Source organism: Sinohyriopsis cumingii, chromosome 14 (assembly GCF_028554795.1).
Source record: "Sinohyriopsis cumingii isolate HCF-2022 chromosome 14, ASM2855479v2, whole genome shotgun sequence".
Taxonomy (NCBI): Eukaryota; Metazoa; Mollusca; class Bivalvia; order Unionida; family Unionidae; genus Sinohyriopsis; species Sinohyriopsis cumingii.
The window spans coordinates 71,111,643-71,130,183 of record NC_142974.1 but is presented as its reverse complement, the minus strand read 5'-3'; the positions used below and the strand labels follow the sequence as shown (position 1 = coordinate 71,130,183).

The 18,541-nt window shown below is 33.4% G+C and overlaps 1 protein-coding gene across 7 annotated transcripts in view; it reads right to left on the bottom strand.

Moving 5' to 3' along the window:
* Positions 1 to 2,207: 2,207 nt before the first annotated feature.
* Positions 2,208 to 18,541, bottom strand: part of LOC149784104 (uncharacterized) — a 136,879-nt gene continuing 120,545 nt past the window's right edge. For 2 of the 7 annotated variants that reach the window (XR_016413741.1, XM_089932187.1), the window contains 8 exons: positions 17,848 to 17,986; positions 15,484 to 15,668; positions 13,005 to 13,138; positions 10,226 to 11,774; positions 8,469 to 8,546; positions 7,561 to 7,639; positions 6,751 to 6,845; positions 2,208 to 5,489 (listed from right to left, as the gene is read on the bottom strand). Coding sequence is in view for 5 of the 7 variants with exons in the window: in XM_089932187.1 (XP_089788313.1) it covers positions 5,217 to 5,489; positions 6,751 to 6,845; positions 7,561 to 7,573 (381 nt within the window). In the remaining 2 variants the exon portion in view is untranslated. The other 5 variants (XR_016413742.1, XM_089932190.1, XM_089932188.1 and 2 more) reach the window with 5 other exon arrangements.

Here is an 18,541-nt window from a genome sequence, read left to right as displayed (position 1 = left end):
ACATTCCTTTGAGAAATGTAACGTGCACATAGTGCTGTATGGTGTTGCTTTGAAATCGACTCGTTTGTAATAATGTACCCATTCTTTCATGATGCCTTTATCTTTCGGAAAAGAAAAAAAAATATGTTCACAGGCTTTTCTTAATGTTCTATTACACCCGTAAGCAACGCAAAACGGTATTGTCTTTTACTCTGGCAACTCCCACTTGGGTTGCTGGAGTCGCTACTATGACGTCACATCCCGAAAGTAACCGAATAGGCGCGGAAATTTTGCATACGAGGTCACGGAAATTCAGCTCCTAGAAGATAGGCCAATATTTAAATATTGGCATTACAGTCGCAGATGATACTTCAGAATAAGGTTTTCTGCTATAGTACTTTTATTATTATTCTATATTTCCATTGGTTTCTGGTCTCCTTTAAACCAAACAGTTACATGACACCAACTCTAGCTCTGATTTAAACCAAACAGTTATATAACACCAACTCTAGCTCTGATTTAAACCAAACAGTTATATAACACAAAACTCTAGCTCAGATTTAAACCAAACAGTTATATAACACAAACTCTAGCTCTGATTTAAACCAGTAATATACCACCAACTCTAGCTCTGATTTAAACCAAACAGTTATATAACACAAACTCTAGCTCTGATTTAAACCAGTTATATACCACCAACTCTAGCTCTGATTTAAACCAAACAGTTATATAACACAAGACTCTAGCTCTGATTTAAACCAGTTATATAACACCAACTCTAGCTCTGATTTAAACCAAACAGTTATATAACATCAACTCTAGCTGATTTAAACCAAACAGTTATATAACACCAACTCTAGCTCTGATTTAAACCAAACAGTTATATAACACCAACTCTAGCTCTGATTTAAACCAAACAGTTATATAACACAAAACTCTAGCTCAGATTTAAACCAAACAGTTATATAACACAAACTCTAGCTCTGATTTAAACCAGTTATATACCACCAACTCTAGCTCTGATTTAAACCAAACAGTTATATAACACAAACTCTAGCTCTGATTTAAACCAGTTATATACCACCAACTCTAGCTCTGATTTAAACCAAACAGTTATATAACACAAGACTCTAGCTCTGATTTAAACCAAAGTTATATAACACCAACTCTAGCTCTGATAAAACTGAGGCCATTCTGATCACAACATAAAGACTTTCTCATTCACATCCTTTACCTCAAACAATAAATATCAACAACGCCAATATCAAATTCACACAATCAGTACGAAACCTAGGTGTTAATCTGGACAGTACTCTCACATTGCACCAACATGTCATGAACATATGCAAGGCTGCATATCTTAAACTAAGACACATCAGCTCAATTCGCAAATATCTTTCAGTTGATGCCACTAAAACACTTGTGTGTTCATTAGTACTTTCAAGACTGGACTATTGTAACTCAATTCTGTCTGGTTCATCTCAATATCTACTCCAGAAACTTCAAAACACAGCTGCTCGGATCATACTTGGAGTACCATGATCAGAGCATACCTCCCCACTGCTCTGTACCCTACACTGGCTATCCATTCGATCCAGAATCAAACACAAAATTTGTTCTCTGTGCTACAAATTCACTGTCGGACTCTAGTCCAACATACATATCTGACCTCACCCATGTGTACACACCAGCAAGATACTTACGCTCCTCTTCTGACAATCATATACTCATTATTCCCACTATGAAAACAAAGTCATATGGACAGTGTTCTTTTGCATAGCAGGGCCCAGCAACGTGGAATGAATTGCCCACTGAACTTAGACACAAAGACACAATGATGACATTCAAGAGGGCTCTCAAAACTCAATTATTTCTACTGCAAGAACAAACTTAAAGACCTAATAATGTTTCCTACCTTAAATATTCTCAGCATGTTTTTTATTTTTTAATGTTTTTATAATTTCATGGTGTTTTTCTTAAATAATCATATTATATGTTTTGTATCTTATAGGTGTTGTCTAATGTTGTAAAGCGCTTAGAACTTATAAAGATTAGACGCTATACAAAGTCCTTATTATTATTATTATTTAAGCCATATAAATGGCCCCTACCTCATGATGGAATTGTGTATGATTCATATCAATATTTATATGCGATCAAAAATGTACTCCATTTGCCACAAGATGAAGTCGAGTTGGGACTGGATTAGTGAAGACACAGAAAGCAACTGCGTTAATAAGATGTTTATTTATAAATGCAAATTAAATATGAACAAATCTGACACCATTATAAACAAAGAAATAAGAAAAATTATAAAGTTCCTAACATGGAACTATCAACAACAAGTAACTCAATGAGAAAACTCAAAGATCAATTTACTGAATGGAATTTTAAACAATCATGAATAATGTCATATCACTGATCAAAAAACAAAATTATATGATCAATACCCCCAATATAAACAAGGTCCTATTAAACACCAAGGGTGACCAAAGCATGTGATGCATGCACTTATCAATATAATATTCATTTATTCATCAATCTATCAATTCATCAAGCGATATTGGAATATGCATGAATTTACGAATCTATCATTCATATAACGATATTGAAATGGGAATGCATGAAATTATGAATCTATCATTTATATAACGATATTGAAATAGGAATGCCTGTAATTTTGCTCAGATAGCAATAGTGAAAATAACAATGACATGGAACACGTAATATATATATAAATATCGTGGCACCCATTTGACATCCAAGATATATCTCCGGTTCCACCCACTCTAGTCAATGGTCAAAGAACCCACATGTATGGTCCACCCCTCCCTATCTGTTGAAGGATCCCTCAAGAGCCCTGTCATTCAACACAGACCTGATGGTCGCAAAGCCTTGGTCCCTCTCATTGAGAACACCATTACACTCTTCCAAACCAACGTCACCAGACACAGTGTACACGTCACAAGAAACCACACAAGAGTTCTGTGACTCCACATTACCAAACCATACATAAGGCAACTAAAAGTATAACAACTAAACCGTGTAGTCCATATGGCATGGTTAAGTACTTCTGCATTGATATATGTTGTGCAAGCGCGCATATGAATTCGTTACCCATAACATTAATCGTTCAATTCATGCAGCATATAATTAAATTCAATATGTCTGTTCAGTTACAACAAATAGCTAACTCAAACCAGACTATAGTATTTCTAATATCATGGCATTGTATAACCTAGGTATTGACTCTCTGTAGAATTTAGAATAAATTCTAAAACATCTAATATATGAAATAATTCTGTCATATAAAATGATTAGTGATAAAGAATACAATCTTAAATTTCAATATCTCTACAGCTGAAGATTTGCTCCCATAAAGAGATAAGCCTTCTAACAAGACTCGTCGTAATGTAATTCGTTTATAGAGAATTTGCTCTATATGTATACTAGCTGTGACAGATATGCACAGCTAGGTATTTAGGTTTTTCACTGCAGGCAATTTGCTTATGCAGCATGGGTTGAGTTGCGCACAGTATTTCAAAATAACTAGAGCCGAAAGAAAGAAACCACCCTCAGGTGACGCTGTAAGCAGCAAAGGAAACCTGAGTACATTTTTGATCACATATACATATTGGTATAAATGATACACAATTCCATGATAATGTCTATTGCCAAAATGAAGGACAAGGCTTGCAAAAATTGTGTGAATACAATAATTAATCATGACTTCTGATGATCTTAAGTGTACATAATTTTACACCAATCCAACAAAATTTGAAAATTAGTTGCATAAAATAGAGACATGTACTGCATGAAGCTATAAGTAAAAAAGGCAATAACTCTTCCATAAATTAAGAAGTTTGTGTGAGTAGGAATTTTAATGTAGCTTTAACAATTTTTCAGTCATATCGCTATGATGTCTGCAATGTGGCAGTTTATAATGATGTCTAGGACTGGTGCATCATGCCGCAGACATGTAGCATGATGTCCCACCCAGTCACATTATCCTGATAGCAGGCCAACCACTCCTAACACTGACCTCTTAACGCTGAGCACCAAGCGAGGCAGCTGTTAACACCATTTTTATAAGTCTGATGGGGATCAAACCCATGACCTCCTGCATCTGAGGTGAATGCTCTAACCACTAGGCCACCGGAGCGGTTAACATAAATTAAGGAAGGACATAGATTTGTCAATATGTGCATTTATGAATGATAATCATACAGTATGAACCAAATTTAATTGCAGTTCATAACAAAGGCAAGACAAATTGCAGTTGCAACAAAAGGTTGTCTTGCACTAAATTCAACAACAGGACAAAAGGAATAGGTGCTCCTAAAAGAATGGAGGCTAAAGTGATTTGTTGATATGTTTGTCTTCCATTCATGACCATAATATTTACACACTTTCATGGCAGTCCATCAAAACTAGTTGATGTCAATGAGACTGTGTTGGATGGATGGAAATTAATATTATACTATAGAGAACAGAGATAACACAATGAATATAAAACAATCTTTATTCACAGAAATCCAATTATCTGTGTTACACACAACAGATACGCCCCCATGCAACAACTTCAGCAAAATGAAAGTCCCCAAAACTAAACAGTTCAACATAATGGCATGAAAACGTGAGTATATTATATATATATTATTGTTTGTCAGCATTTAGTGTTTTTATGTATAATAATTATAATAAAAGTTTCATTAACATGAATTAAAGTTAATTTTTTTTAAATGTTAAAAATGTAAAAAAAAATAATGTTACTTTGTCAGTCATTAATCACAAGAACAAGATTCAGAGGATCAAGAGAAAGAGAGAGAGAGAAATTAACAAATTATCATGCATCATCTACTGTGACCAACAAGCCCAGGGGTCAGTTTCATATCATAAACTGCCTGTGTAACCTAGACTGAACACAATACCCATGTCATGAATGTTAAATTGGGTCTGAGATATATACATTGCTTAATCGGGTCAGAGTTATATACAATGTTAAATCGGGTAAGAGATATGTACAATGTTAAATCGGGTCAGAGATATGTACAATGTTAAATCGGGTCATAGATATATACAAGTAATTATCATGAATGCATGAAGTTCAAGTTCAGATTCTTCATGTACTGGTTAATGTACAGCATAATCCTGTCAGGCAAAATGCCCCCCCTCCCATATTCAGCAGACCTCTGCTCTTCATCACCCCCCTCAATGATTTTGGCTATTATCTACTATCATTCTTCTGGGACATCAGGTACTTCTGTGGCCTTTTTGATGCTCCTGGTTCTTTTTAACAGAAGCCTCTTGCATCTTGTTAAACATATGTCAATATAATTTTGATCCGATATTTTCTTCACTTTGGATTCCCACAAAAGATGCTCATCATTTGCCCCTTCCTCTTCTGAACTCATGCAGCTGTTCTCCAGCACCTTCCTTACTTTTGTCATTTTTCCAGAACTCCATGATTCTTTCATTTCCAATGCAGACAGCTTTCTTGTGAATTTCTCCTGCATCATAAATAAAAGGGAAAAATATACATGCATGTATGTATCCAATAAACTGACAACGAACAGTGCAAACCTAGTATCTAACATGCTTTCAACTATTTATTCTCTCGTCATTACCTGTCCAACAATAATGTGCAATTACAACTTAAAGCAGTAATTTGAATATTACAAATATAAAACATAGACAAAACAAACAAATAAAACAAAATAGTTATGTTTGCGAAAATATACATGTCTGTTTCTACAGGAATTAAACCTTTTAACTTTATTATGTTTCAACTAGTTTATTTCAGCTTGTTGCTGATACTGGAAAATATTTGTATTGACCTAGAAATTGATGAGCTATTATGACATCTGTTATTTTATGTAAATGTATGTAAGTGCAGATTATATCCTGGATATTTCATTGTTATAGTAGTCATAGGCTATTTAAAGAAAATGTGTTGGCTGCAAAAGATAATTTTATTTGTGCATGGTTGATTTTTTTTTAGTTTTCTTGGTTTAAACCACTTGGTTTCAGTGTTTTCTATGGTGGCATATCCAGTAAGATTCCTTTTCTTTCCTGGTTTGGGAACTCCAGTTGGGGTTGTGAGCAATTTCAACAAGTGTTATATCACTGAAAACGTGGCATGGGGAGGAGAAGTGTTCTGTGACCGGGCTTCTGTACAGCATTTTTGTCATCCAATCAGATCTATGGAGATTGATCCTTCAGTGTAGCTTTTCAGTTTCGTTGACATACTGAAGGCTACAGATCTAACATATGATGAGATGAATGACATTCTCTGTTTTGCATGTTTTGTTCTTCTGTTTTATTTGTTTGTCTTGTCTATGTTTTGTATTTGCTTCTGAAAAAGACTCCTTAAAGAGCTGACACTCAGGCCAGTTGGATACTAGTTTCACACTGTTCATTGTCAATTTATTGCATTCTTCTTAGTCAATCCCTGACACACGTGATCCCGTGCTGGATCCAGTGCAATTGAAAGGATTGTTATTCGCCACATGATTTATATATCATTGCAAGAATACATCTCCACTTTATGATCTCTGAACATTTAAAACTAAAAAGTGTTCCATTGAATTAATAGACAATAATATTGCCACCATGTTATAAAATATTATAATTAAAATAAATCAAGTAGAAAATCTGCATAAATTATAGTTAAATTGTTCTTAGTACATTTTAGCTTAAGGTGGAGAAACTAAAATATACATAACAAATTTGACATATACACTGAGGAAAACAATAAATCAAGATCATTACCTCGGTCTTTGCAGTATAATTCGGGCAGTTCTTCTTGAAGTCCAAGACAAGAAGGGTGAAACCAGCTCTTGCATCCTTCACACAGCCAATACAGCCTTATGACGACATAAGGAATATATATTTATTTTTCTTGAAATCCATTCAAGTGAAAAAATGAATTGTTAACTGGTTTAAGGAAATGGTCTCATCTCTTGTCAGATTAGAGTAAAATACCTTCAAGTCAAATATATTACAACAAAAAAAGTTATAAATTCTTTAAATTAGTAAAATGATTTCTGAAATTGAATGCTTAAGAGCTGATTTAAAACCACTTTGTGCACTAAATACTACATTGCCGTTCATTTCTTTTAATCTTTGGATCAAACATGTTATTTTGTTCCTTATGTTTCTTTACATAACCCTTTCTGTTTTCCAACTTCAACAAAGTTCTTTGCTTCAGAAACAAGATTTTGTAAACTGGCTGAGTATCTTTTAAAAATTACTAATTGTAACTGATCTAACAAACAGCAGAGATAGAAAGACCAATATTAAGCTGTTGATGAATCATTTTTCAATTTGGCTCATAATATTTATTTTCAAATTCAAATATTAATCACAGTTGTAAAACTTTCATCATGTATATATTTGTTTTGTTCAATTACAGGATTTTAAAAATGTCATTGCATTCAATTGTAATTATTCCAAGATTTAAAGAAAAAATTTGAAGCCAGTTATCACTTATGCAGTGACTATGAAATTATTAACATTTTCTCATATCTGGCATGAAAAAGTTGAAAAAGAAAATATTTTAGAAGAAACACAATCACCTACCATGATCTGGCATATTGCAAAAGCAATATTGCCTCTTTTTGGAAGCCCGTGGAGGGAATATCCATGAGGAAGGTCTTCGCTGCAAGACATTATACTTGTGTTTAAGTATCAAACGGCCATTTCATTAAAAATATAAAACAATACAATTAAGTTTGTTAAATCTGAATTTCTAGATTCTTGTCAAAAAGGAAGCCAAGCCAACATGAAACAATACTCTTAAAGTTGTTTATTCTGAATTTTAGATTCTTGTCAAAAGGAAGCCAAACCTGGATTATTTTTTTTCTAACAGTTTTATCAAGTTTCAAATCATCAGGTTTGTTCAAATAGCAAAAGGCAAAACGTTTGAACAACCTATTTTCTGTTTAGTCTTTTAGAAATCAACATACGTTTAATTTAAACATATGTTCTTCTTATTTTGTCCAGTACAATGATTTGACGCTAGCCTCCACAACTTTGATGGTGTTCATTCTACAATTATTCCCACACTTTCAAAATAATAGTAATGAAGCAATTGTGGCCCTGGATAAAATTTTCAAGTGTCACTATAGCATCTTAAAACTGAAAACACAATACATGCAAAAAACATTCATATGATGCAAATAAGATGCTGCACATATTAAACATTGTACTAGTCGCAGTGATAGCATATGTACCAGCTGAGGTCATTTTATGCTGAAGATTTTATGGGGCACTACTGATCTTGTAGACTTCACAAAATAGTATCAATGAATTTTATTTGTTTATCATAACTTATAATCTTGTTTACTATGAACATGTTATTGGAGAAATAAAATATATTAAATTGAATTAGTCTTTCATTGTTACATTGAGTTGTCTTGAGTGACAACAAGAGAGAGAGAGAGAGAGAGAGAGAGAGAGAAAGAACAAAACAAAGATTATACACCTACTTATTTATCATGCCTTTATGTTGATATTTTGCCTTGCCTTGCTAGTGCGTCGTCATGAATCTGAAGTACTTCAGTGTGCTGGAAACGTATAACGTTATAATTTAAAATATTACAATAGTTTATATCATGTTTGAAATTCAGCATAATCGCTGTGACAATATTTTTGTCAAACTGCTGACAGAAAATATTCTTTTGTATTGACGTTCTTCATAATGTCATTTACATTACTCGAGTTCATAAGTGACTTTGATTGTATCTTGTGTTTTATTCTATGTGAGATTTTGAAATATAAAATTAGTAATGCATTCATGGGTCATGATATATCACAACATGCTGATGTTAGTGTACAGGTAATTATATTTTATTTACATCAGGTGAATCATATACAAAGGCATATGGTATTATGTATATTTGATTTACTTGTATCTGATTTAATATATATTTATTTCAATTTAATTGTCAGTTTAAAAAAAAATAATTTTTATTACATGAAATCGTAACATAAATTTATTCACTAGAGATGATATTTTTTCAGGAAATAGTTTGACCATGACTGTTAGTTTATAAACACCAGGCGTTGATCTAAATCTTGACCTTGTTTCAAACTTTGTAGCAACCAAAGTTCTATTTTATTTTAAAATGATTGGTTGTTTTCGAGGTCATAATGGGGCTCTTGGCTTAAGATGGAAACAATTTTTTTTTTTTTTATTTCTTAGAGAAAATGATTGGTTTTCATCAGGGTTACAATGGGTGGATGTGATATTTGACAGCTCTTTGGTTTCTAGAGCCTTCCAGAAGATGACCACGGGACTCTTGTTTACACTTGCAAGCCGATATAACTCATGTTTTGGAGAATTAATCTCAGTAGAAGTTGGGCTGTTAAACTATTAGTTGTATGTTGTGCTGTTTGGAGTTATTTCAAATCACTTGGTTAGGAGTTATTTCAAACTACTTGGATTCAAAAGGATTAATTCTGTTATTTTTCTGGAAAATATGTGTGCTTATATAATATTGTGGAACAAGAACAGTTTTCTGTACAAATTTATTCAGCTATAAGAAACTGGAGTGATAATTATTGTTTCTACAAGGAACTGCAGACTTCAACACTACAGATTGCAGCATACACCATCGTCTTCCATCTTGGATTCTTTAGGACTACTAAAATTTTATTCTTGGATAATTCCTTAATTATTTTGGATCTGATTCTATAAAACTGTAAGTTCATATTTTTTTCATTTTTATAGAATATTTCCAGGTAAATAAATTGTATTTTTTCAAAGCTTGTTGTTTTCCCTCTTTCTTGTGTTACAGTTTATTCGAGCCTAAACAAGTAACATAAGATATGGCATTTTCGAACAATTGTGCCATTTACAGGACATTTTAGAACAGGCTCACTCTGACCCATGTCATGTCAAGAATCAACATGTTTAAATTTATCGATTCCATTATAGTGTTCTTTACAATACGGTCATATTTTGCTCTTGCTTCTCACAAATGATGTGCACCGTTTTGTCAAAGCGAATATAGTTTCACAGTCAATATTCTTCAAGATCTGACTGTGACCTTAGGTAGGAAAAGACGTTTGAGTTTTGTTAAGAAATGAGACTTAAGATTCTAAACTGATTTATGTATTTGAACCAATTTTCTACAAAATGACAGATATGTAGACATATAATGCTATGAGAAAACTTTCATTATTTTGCTATTGATATTCTTTCATCAAATATCTAAAATGCAAACAAATATAATCTCTTTACCTTTTTGCCTGCCCCTAAACGTTTTGATTATCCTGAAGTATTCCAAAGAAGTACAGCTCCATTTCCTTGGGAATTTCTGCATATAAGGTCTACCGCTTCAGGGGGTATCATGTATGTCAGAAATGGTTCATTGGAATGTATTAAAATAAAGTCCGCTTCGTCGTACTTAAGGGTCAGCCAGTGCTCTGAATCTGCTGGATGTATAATAAACATTCTTGAAGAATATTCTGACTGGATGTTGTTGACAAATTCCTCCGGTGACAACCAATGTATGACAGAAGCATGTATTCTAATACATTCAGTACTATGCTTCTCCGTTATAGCGTCAATCACCTCAGTGGAGTAAAAACCCTCTTGATATCTCAATGCCTTTAGTGGTGAAATTACTCCAAGTGTTGGATTTTGGGCCATACCTATCCACAGCAGATCAGCCACCAAGTCCATTGCCTCTGTTGCTTCTGGAAAAACATCATCATGGCCCAAGTGTATTGTTAATACAACAAAGCCCACAATAATTAGCTGCACCTTGGCACTGTATCACATACCTGTCTATACTGTGAGAAACCACCTGGCGCCGACGATTAAGCTCAGCACTTCTAAATAAAATATGGGCACATTTAATATTATGTTTTATATTCCCAATGTCTGCTGATGACAAGTCATAGAATGACTTAAGAATATCTCTAAAATCATCTTGTAGTCTTTGAAGACGACTGTCTGTAGCATCTCAGTTGACGTTGTGAGCAAAGAATCTAAGCTGTTTGACGTCTCATGCTTTCCATTATCCAATATTGGTATCTCTTCATTGACTGACAAATTTAATGGCTCCACTGGATTTTGAAACTGATCATCCACTTGTTCATTTGTCAATGGGACGTCCGAGTACCGGTAATGATAATGGAAGGTTCGCTCTCAAAGAGTATTGATATTGAAATGATAGCTGTCCACGTTCATTTAAACAACAGAAACCTCAGAATTCCTTCAATTGTTTCTCCATGACACGTTTCTTGCAAAGCTGATTTTGCATGTGTATTAATAGTCTAAAGGCAAACATGTGAGTTGCTGGCAACATCTGATTTAAGAAATAAAGATCTCGTTTTAGAGAACTGAGTCGTTGCAATATCTGAATATCAGTGATTCTTGAATATTGCTTCAGAAGGGAAATGTTTTGCTGGCTTTCAACTTCTTCTCTAGTATTTCCCTCGTGGAATCAATCAAAAAGAGCATAAGGCTCATTTGATCGTTGGATTTATATCGTGATATTCTTACCATAATTTATGCTGGAGAGATATCTGAAATATAGGTTCTTTATTTTTTGACAGCACAATATTCTTATCATGTGGTGAAGCCAATCTACCCTTGCTGGGATGAAAGAAGTTCCTCTGTGTTTTGTTGCCATGATTTGCGATTAAATATGCAATGTTGGCGATAGTGATATTTAATCGGCACTTAAAAGATCTCAATAAATCAACATAGTCCCTTTCAGAATGCAACAATGATTTGATTGCATACACTATTCCGTGAGGACAGGCTCCCAATACCCAACCACCTGAAATATGGAAACAGGTGATAATGAGTTAAAAATTAAATTATTGCTCTTGTTAAATACTTACCGACTTAATATTGTAAATTGCCCATTGAAACATGTTAGTTTTCTGGGTCAATTAGATCAGAAATAAAATAATGTAGAACTAGCATAAATACTTACGGTAAGAATAAATAGCAAATTGTAAAAGCCTAGTATGTATTTTTATTATGATTCTAATAATATACTGCCCTGAATTAAACCAAAATTATTTATTTTTATATCAAACATTAAACGACTGATATTAGGATTTTATTTCCTTCGAATTAGTATTTCCATATGAAAATAATTCAAAGACGGTCAAACGCGTTTCTTGGCTTTTTTTAAAGAATATGGCATCATTTCGAGACAAGTAATATTAAATCAAAGTAACATTTCCAACTTCAAGTAAAATAAACCAGCAAAAATGCGTATGATATTCCATAAGATAGTTTCAGTTTTAAGAATCTTCTCAGAGAAATAATTTAGTCGTTCCTTGCAGTATTTTAAAATATGGTTGTTAAAACTTTCCGTACGTAAAGAGACATCATTAGCTTTACTAAAATGATTACCAAAATACAAGCATTATTATCACGCAGCTTATAAACAATAATTATTGTTTACAGATGAAAGAATGATTTTATAAGGCCTCTAACAATTATCATGCTACAAAAATGTGTGTGTGTCTATATGTGAGAGAGAGAGAGAGAGAGAGATTTGGGTTGTAAACGTAACTTTGACATTTCTTCAGTTATATCCCTATGATGTCTGTAGAGTAGCAGTTTATAGTGATGTCTAGCACAAGGTCATCCTGTCGCAGACATATAGCATAATGTTCAACCCAATCACATTAGAATGACACCAAGCCGACGATCCCGAACACTGTTAGTACAAATTGTGATAAGTCTTTGGTATTACTTGACCGGGGTTTGAACCCTCAACCTAACGCATCTGAGGCTGAGGCTCTAACAACTAGGACACCAGATAGGTCAATATATCGAATCAGTCATCAATGTAGAAAGTATGAAATGCTAACATGTAATGTAGTTAGTGATATAGCATATACAAATGACAATATGCAATAACGATATTATGTTACCTGTTAATATATTATTATTTTTGGTTTGGGTCGAGTTCTGTTGCGTTTATTGAATTTCTTTAAATTTGAAAGAGCAAAAGAGGAGTACATACAAAGACAATTTAGTATTTGCTTACCAGATGTGCCAAACATCTTTTCATATGCCAAGTCAAACTGGCCTTTAGAAACTGACTTTTCCCTCATTCATGTCCACAGCAGAACCTTCTGGATGGATTCCCATTTGCCTACAAGGTTGTCTAATAACAGACACCTGCGAATCCAATTATAACATAAGAAATAAATTTGTATTTAACATGGAATCGTTGAAAATAACGTTTTGCACCAGCAAACTGTTTTCTGAATTTTATGGATTGGGGTACTGCCTCCAAGAAGGTTCATTAACCAATCTGCTTAGTTCCTAGTCAATGTATTTATATTCAGTGAAGTGGAAAAAGTGTGGCACGTATAATGCCTCCTTAGAGATATTTATTTCTTTTATAAAATACCACGTTGACCATTTTTGTCCACAAAAATATATCCCAAAGGAATGTCAATCAAACTGTAACATTATTCAGTTAATAATTTCACAGTGGTGGCAACAAAACAGGATTGAAACAGTTTGAATAATATATACAAAATGATCAATTACCATTTTACCTTTCTTCGAGTAAAGTTAAAGCAAATGTTACGCATGTGTTTGTCTTTTATGCAGTATATACAAATCTAGCCACCCAACTGAAGTTGATGCTACCATCCAAGGTGTAGAGAGGTGCGTTTCTGATGTTAAATCATGGATGACTTGTAACTAGCTGCAGATGAATGATGATAAAACTGAGGCCATTCTGATCACAACACAAAGACTTTCTCATTCACATCCTTTACCTCAAACAATAAATATCAGCAACGCCAACATTAAATTCACACAATCAGTACGAAACCTAGGTGTTACTCTGGACAGTACTCTCACATTGCACCAACATGTCATGAACATATGCAAGGCTGCATATCTTGAGCTGAGATGAATCAGCTCAATTCACAAATATCTTTCAGTTGATGCCACTAAAACACTTGTGTGTTCATTAATACTTTCAAGACTGGACTATTGTAACTCAGTTCTGTCTGGTTCATCTCAATATCTACTCCAGAAACTTCAAACAGTTCAAAACACAGCTGCTCAGATCATACTTAGAGTACCACGATCTGAGCACACCTTCCTGCTGCTCTGTACCCTACACTGGCTATCCATTCGATCCAGAATCAAACACAAAATTTGTTCTATGTGCTACATTTCTGACCTCACCCATGTGTACACACCAGCAAGATACTTACGCTCCTCTTCTGACAATCGTATACTCATTATTCCCACTATGAAAACAAAGTCACATGGACAGCGTTCTTTTGCATACCAGGGCCCAGCAACGTGGAATGAATTGCCCACTGAACTCAGACACAAAGACACAGTGATCACATTCAAGAGGGCTCTCAAAACTCACTTATTTCGACTGCAAGAACAAACTTAAAGACCTAATAATGTTTCCTACCTGAAATATTCTCAGCATGTTTTTTATTTTTTAATGTTTTTCTAATTTTGTGTTGTTTGTTTTTGTAATAATATGATTAGGTTTCTTATCTTATAGGTGTTGTCTAACGTTGTAAAGTGCTTAGAGCTTCTAAAGATAAGGCTCAATACAAAGTCCTCATTATTATTATTATTTTTTTTTACTGAACGTAACTATACTGTTTTTAACAGCAAATTAATAATGTAGTTTCTTTTAAAATAACTGTGCTATTGAATATTGCTAAAGTGCTGAGTTAGATTTATTACTTTGAAGAATTCTAAGCTTCTCAGAAGACAATTACTTCAATGGAACTGTATTTGAATATTTATTTTAAAATCCTCTTTGAGACAAGAGAATAAAATATCCACCCCCATATCACCCCCTATTTAGTACTCACACTTTGTGCTAGGATGTTTCAATGCCTCTTGATCTAAGTCATCTCAAAGCCGATATCACCATATAATGAAAAATAAGAGCTCTAACAGCGTTATTCTTTTGCCTTATTTGATAGGACATGTTCAAATCTTACTTTGCTTTATTCTTACAACATTTAAATTCACTAATCTTTTTGTATAGTTTTCTTGACATATATCTAATATTTGCAAGTAATTTGAAGATTAGTTACATATTAATTCATGATATAAGAATAAGATTATATCAATAGGATTAAATTCTTTCCTCGTGCCATGATGAAAGTTTACAAACAGTTAACTATGTGCAAGATCGTTGAGTTTTTGATATCCACGAAAATATGTTTTGACGCTGCAGTTCAATGAAGAGCAAAAACAAGTTTTGGATTTTATTATAACTGATCAAAAAGTTGTTTTCAATGGATTATTTTCAAATAAGTATCAGCAAATGTTAAAACTGAATACAAAATGTTTTACCAGCATGTTGTAAAGCGTGTTCAAAAAGATTTAGAAAGGGCCAAATACTATGCAGAAACTATTTTCTTTTTAGTATCAAAGTTGTTAATTTACTGAAGGATACTGCATAGTTTTCCCCGACACATGAGAATGAGTGACATTTTATTTAAAGAATATACTGAACTAATTACCTTCTCAACCTGGAGTAAATTCTTCAATAGCTCCTCTGGTACTGGCTCTCTATATTCATTTTCTTCAACCTGGGGACGCTTTCTAAATTCAGTATTGTACAGTACGTTCCCATGCCTAGATGCTTTGCCAATCCAAGGACACCATTATTCATAGCTTGGTGTAACTTCAATAGATGGTTGTAATCCTTTACAAGAAGAAAAAGCAGTCTTGTATGATATAGCAACATACCTATAACAATTTTACTCATATCAACTATGATGTCTGCAATGTGGCAGTTTAAAGTGATTTCTAGCACTCGGGCATCATGTCATAGACATGTAACATCCAGTCACATTATCTTGACACCAGGCTGATCAGTCCTAAACCTATCGTCTTCATGCTGAGCACCAAGCAAGGCAACCAGAAGTACCATTTTCATAAGTCTCTGGCAAAATTTTGCTGGGGTTCGAACATGTTATCTTCCGAATCAGAGGTGGATGCCATAACCATTTAGGCCACCGGAGCTATACCATCATCATTACCAACAACCAGAAAATATAACGTTATCATCAACAATAACAAATATAGTAAATGTGCCATCATCATTAATTCTGATCTTCGATGTTGAAAAATTCATCTACCAATGATATTGCAACTGTCATTTATAAGTAATCCTGAAAGATAGATAATATAGATCTCAATCATCTGTATTATGTTTGTCACATGATGGTTTAACGTTAAATTTACACAGATTTAAAACTTCATTATAGTATGTGAAATCTGGAATGTAAAAAGAAACGATTCTTTTAGATTACATACCCAAGTATGAATTGTATAGATCTGAGAACTGATACGTACACTCAAAATTTAGTTTTTAGCCTTTGTGACCCCTCTAATGATGAAGGCTGTGTCAATATAGCTGCAGAATTTAACAATGTCCACTGTTTCTTGGATGCTTGTATGCGGTGGGGGTAAAACAGATTAAACTGAGAAAAAGGACATTATGGTTCATATTGCTCATATTTAAGAAAACAGAATATATATATATATATATATATATATATATATATATATATATATATATGTGTGTGTGCGTGTGTGTGTAATTCATCTGGGTTCGATTTGTGAATATACAGTCTACAACTAGATCAAACAAGAATGATATCCCTATGACATATACTTACTTGTTTTACAAGACAATTAACGAATTCCCATAGTAGTATCCCTATAATAAATGATTTTCAGTTGAAAACTTTAAAGCTTCATTAGGGAGGATTTTTTCAGTTCGTGTGGAATATAATAATGCAAATTTGATAAAAGAAATTATGTATTTTACATGTTGACAGTGGTCCATTGTGCTATTCAATAGTAAACCTTTGACTGACACATCGCGATAGGTAATGTGAGTAGATTTGCAAAATAGCTGCTATAAGTTGCATCTTCCAGTATCGCTACTGAACGTCCAATAGTTACGAGGTCCTGCAAATAATATTTGAAAAGTTAATTTTATTAATATAAGCGATTCTGTCAATAATTCTGATATTATTAAATCAGCAATCTGAACATTTTCAATTGATGAGACAGATTAAAGAGAGATTGACATGAATCACTGTGTTGTACAAATCAGATCGAAGATCGTCAATCATAAAGCTTATAAGTATAAAATATCAAAACATATTTTAAAATTGGATAAAGACATTTTGATGCCTTCCTACTGTCCTGTTCTTAAATTATACACTGAGACACATCCACTGCTTCCATCTACCAATATTGTTAGCCCAATAATCCAGGACAAGTTTTTAGTATTTCTGGTCAGTGCTTCCACGTGATCAATTTTGTAGAAGTATACACGCTTCATCTATAATGCAGATTTCGAGTAGATTCAAACCCCTTAATCAATCCAAAGAGAGACTGTGCTGCCAAGACACAACATAACTGTATTGCCAAAATATGTAGAACAATATTCCTATGATCTTAAGTATGAGTACTAATTATTAATGGCGTTTTTATAATTGATAATCAAAGGTAGAAACAAAAATGATACAAAGAGAGATAATCTGACAATTACACATTTTGGAGAATATCTAGCCACAGTTGACAACACAATGGGAGTTGGAGTTGCCTTAGACATGACGAACAAATAACCTTATGGCACATAATTAGTTAGTATTTTCATGGTGTAGAATACTAATAGATGTGATGCCAAATCTTGGCTGTATAGGATAAAGAAGTAGAGATTGGCAGATAGAGACACTGTCCAATCCTATAAATTTCATTCAAATCACATGTTGATAGCAAAGACATTGACTGAAAATGTTCAGTGTTCTGTGTTGGAATATACTGATATTACATTTGCAAATGATCTACAAATGAATTAGAATTACCTTCAGTCCAGACCGAAGTGCTTACACACATCAAAACCAAGGAATAATGAATCGTTGTAATTATGAATCTCATCGTCCCATTCTTGGTACCGGTAGGGCACTTTGCATTTCATGCAATGCTTTATGTACACACACACATCTGAAAATATTAAAGTATTTATTTCTAAAATGAATCAAAATATTCCATCATTTTATTAGCATCTGGAGTACTTACTTCAAAAACCGGAGGATTTTTGTTGGAAGTGTCACTTTCTTTTTCATTTTTCCTTTCTTTTTTCTTTGTTTAATTCCTGTCATTCATTCTAAGTACATGTATATAAATGGTTTCTCAAATTGAAAGAAAATCTTTGGTACAGAAATCAATGTTTCAAACTTTAAGAAATCAATATTGTTTTTAATCCATATTATTAATTTAGTAACTGCAGCAGAAACAGCAGTAGTAACAACATCATAACTGACAAAACCAACTACTACCGCTACTACCTTTCTACTACTATTATTATTTCGTTATTATTATTATTATTGTTATTACTGCATTCGTTGACGATGGACAACATTTGTGACCAAATTTTCAATTCCGGGTTATGGTGCTGACAATTCCTATCATTCCTCCATAACAAAGACCACGACATGCCAAAAAGCTAAGACATAGGGAGCGTGAATTTTTACAACTCTCTATCTATTAACTGAGTAG